This window comes from Branchiostoma belcheri, unplaced genomic scaffold, assembly GCF_001625305.1.
Source record: "Branchiostoma belcheri isolate BF01 breed outbred unplaced genomic scaffold, Haploidv18h27 scaffold113, whole genome shotgun sequence".
In the NCBI taxonomy this organism is placed as follows: domain Eukaryota; kingdom Metazoa; phylum Chordata; class Leptocardii; order Amphioxiformes; family Branchiostomatidae; genus Branchiostoma; species Branchiostoma belcheri.
In genome coordinates, this window is record NW_017802525.1 from 1,102,038 (window position 1) to 1,104,964 (window position 2,927).

General features: G+C 45.2%; 1 protein-coding gene across 1 annotated transcript; it reads left to right on the forward strand.

Annotated features, from left to right (window-relative positions):
* Nucleotides 1-61: 61 nt before the first annotated feature.
* LOC109462162 (cytochrome P450 2D6-like) lies at nt 62-2,283 on the forward strand. The gene is made up of 4 exons (XM_019758654.1): nt 62-73; nt 399-587; nt 875-1,010; nt 2,064-2,283. Exons 1-4 carry the CDS (start codon nt 62-64, stop codon nt 2,240-2,242), a joined length of 516 nt encoding a protein of 171 aa, XP_019614213.1. The 3' UTR covers nt 2,243-2,283.
* The last annotated feature ends 644 nt before the right edge of the window (nt 2,284-2,927 follow it).

Sequence of the window (2,927 nt, forward strand, 5' to 3'; positions counted from 1 at the left end):
GTGTGCGTTAACATTCTTGTCCTGTACATTTGTATATCGTGTCCATAGATATGTAAAAGTGATGTCGGTACCTGTAGGTTTCTTTTCTCATTAAGAATTCTTATTAACCGCCTGTTCACTGTCACCATACTTCTCCATGCCAAGAGAAGAGACTACGTACTATTACCTTACTAACACCTACCGATAAGCCCACGTTGTGGGGCTAGGCAGTAATGAAGAAGAAGTAATCCCTGTTTTTGCCGGAACAGGTGCAGCAGGAGCTTGATGCCGTTGTTGGTGAGGGTCTGCCCGCCCTGTCCCACCGTTCCCAGCCGCCCTACGTGAACGCCTGTCTGCTGGAGGTCATGGATCATTGCACCTCTCTCGGTTCCCCACTCAAACATGTTATTAATTAACAGGTGCAGCAGGAGCTTGATGCCATTGTTGGTGAGGGTCTGCCCACCCTGTCCCACCGTTCCCAGCTGCCCTACGTGAACGCCTGTCTACTGGAGGTTATGAGGATCCGACCGCTTCTGCCCGTCGCCCTTCCACACGCCACCACACAGGACGTTAAAGTGTGTGGTTATAACATTCCCAAAGACACGCAGGTACGCTACAGGTTTGCTACATGCTGAGGAAATTTGCTACATCCCATAGACTAAGGTTACATCTATCTGTCTGTCTGTCTGCAATGTTGCAAAAATTGGGGTTTGTTCGGTACGTCAGTTAGGCGCTGATTGGCTAGAAGCTATGTCGGATAAAATGTAGCAATGAGGCTCGTGAACATTGCCAACTGCGATGTGGTGAATCCGTTTCTATCGAGTAACAGTTAAAAACTAGAAGACGATCTAAAAATAGACGTCTCTTTGACCTAACTTCTGTCGGGTTATTCTAGGTGCTTGTGAACCTGCACTCCATCCATAAAGACCCCGCCTACTGGCCTGATCCGGACGGGTTCGACCCCGGAAGGTTTCTGGACGCGGAAGGGAACGTCATCAACAAGCCTGAGTCTTTCCTGCCGTTTTCAGCTGGTGAGGGAAGATACTAGCCTCTACCAGGCTTCGGAAGGCGGCTGGAAAGAGTAGAAATCGGTAACATAGAGAGATAACATGCCAGGGGAGTTAGTTGGTCTGCCTGAGAAAACAGTTTGCCACTCGGGTGAGGCAAAATGTACTCTCTAGCGGACCAACTCCCCTGGCATGTTATCTCTATTTGACCGCGATCTCTACTCTTTCCAGGCGCCTCCCGAAGCCTGGTAGAGGCTAGAAACCTAGCTGTCTTCTGGACTGATGAATTTGTTTCCAAAGATGTGTTGATCTTTGTGGATGATGGAATCACCACGTAGAAAGAGTTTGAGTCCGTCGATGAAGTTTAGACCATCCATGTAGAACATTACGTAATACAAAATTAATCAACCAACTGTATAGATTCTCTGAAGAGTCATACTTTTCATATGGCATCTGCTGTCTTTCAACAGTAACTGAGAATGAGCTTGAAGGTATCTGTATGAACTGTTAGTATCTAAGTTTATACTTACCTCTATTCCATTTGTAGTTTCCCAGCCCTCAAGTAATGATTGTATAGATAATGTTTAACCTTAGCTTCTTCGGATAGTAATTCACTTTTCGTTCACGGTAGCAAAAGTTCAAGGTCTGAGAAAAATGGACATGTTCACGGAACTATATATTCATGGTGGCGACAGGTGCAGGAAAAAGAAAGTCCAGGAATTATTTGTTAACTGTAATGAAGGTAGAGAAGTGATAGTGAAAACAGTGAACATTACAGTACGGTGAAAAAAACAGGAATTGCAGTATCACTAGCTGTACACTAGTCATGGTGCACTTGTAACATGGGCTTCTAAACATTCCTCACGTATATTGCATGTTGATTCGGTGAATATTTACTTCCCAGGCCGACGCGTGTGTCCCGGAGAGCAGCTGCCTTCGTGTTACTGATTTTATGTAGATAGTTAACCTTCTTCGGTGGATATCTCCAGCTGTACACTAGTCATTGTGCACTTAACATGGCGTTTAAACATTCTTCACGTATATTGCATGTTGATTCGGTGAATCTTTTCCTCCCAGGGCGACGCGTGTGTCCCGGAGAGCAGCTGGCCGGCATGGAGCTTTTCCTGTTCTTCTCGACCCTGCTGCAGTCCTTCACCTTTTCGCCGCCAGAGGGCGCTCCTGCTCCACTCTCTGACGGCGTTTTTGGCCTGACGCTGACCTCACCTCCGTTTGAGCTCTGTGCGATCCCGCGTTAGTTCATCCGCTAAATATCTGTATCTAGTCTCTACCAGGCTTCAGGAGCGGTTGGAAAGAGTAGAAATTGGCTAACAGACAGAGAACATGCCAGAAGAGTTGATCTAATATCTGTATCTAGCCTCTACCAGGCTTCATAAGATTGGAAAGAGTAGAAATAGGCTAAACAGACAGAGAAACATGCCAGAAGAGTTGATCTAATATCTGTATCTAGTCTCTTCCATGCTTCAGAAGCGGCTGGACAGAGTAGAATATAGAAGTTGGCTAAATAGACAGATCACATGCCAGGGGACTTTTTACACTCTGGAGAGGCAAATGTAATGTTGTGGCCTGGGTTCCATCCTGGTTAGTTTACGTCCGCTCCCAGAGTTGCTACCACTAGTAATGTTGCTCCTTTAGCAGACCAACTCCCCAGGCATGTTATCTTTGGCCGATTTCTACTCCACTCAAAATGTAACGTTAATTAGCATTGAAATAAATGAAAGGAAATATGAATAAGTGTTCGGACAAAATGCATCGTCGGGAATCTAACTTAGGGGAGGTTTTAACGATGAAGTCACCATATAACATACATGTAACGTTATGTGAATGTGTTTAACAGGGCAGACCATATCCGAAGGTAAACATTGTGCACTTTTCTAGCATTATTGCAATTTTTATCTATTGTAGGGTGTAGTTAATCTGTTT

Excerpts from the sequence above, each read along its gene's own strand:
- LOC109462162 (XM_019758654.1), top strand. Across the intron at positions 588-874 it reads ACATTCCCAAAGACACGCAG|GTGCTTGTGAACCTGCACTC; the intron begins GTACGCTACAGG and ends GGGTTATTCTAG. Across the intron at positions 1,011-2,063 it reads TTTCCTGCCGTTTTCAGCTG|GGCGACGCGTGTGTCCCGGA; the intron begins GTGAGGGAAGAT and ends TTTTCCTCCCAG.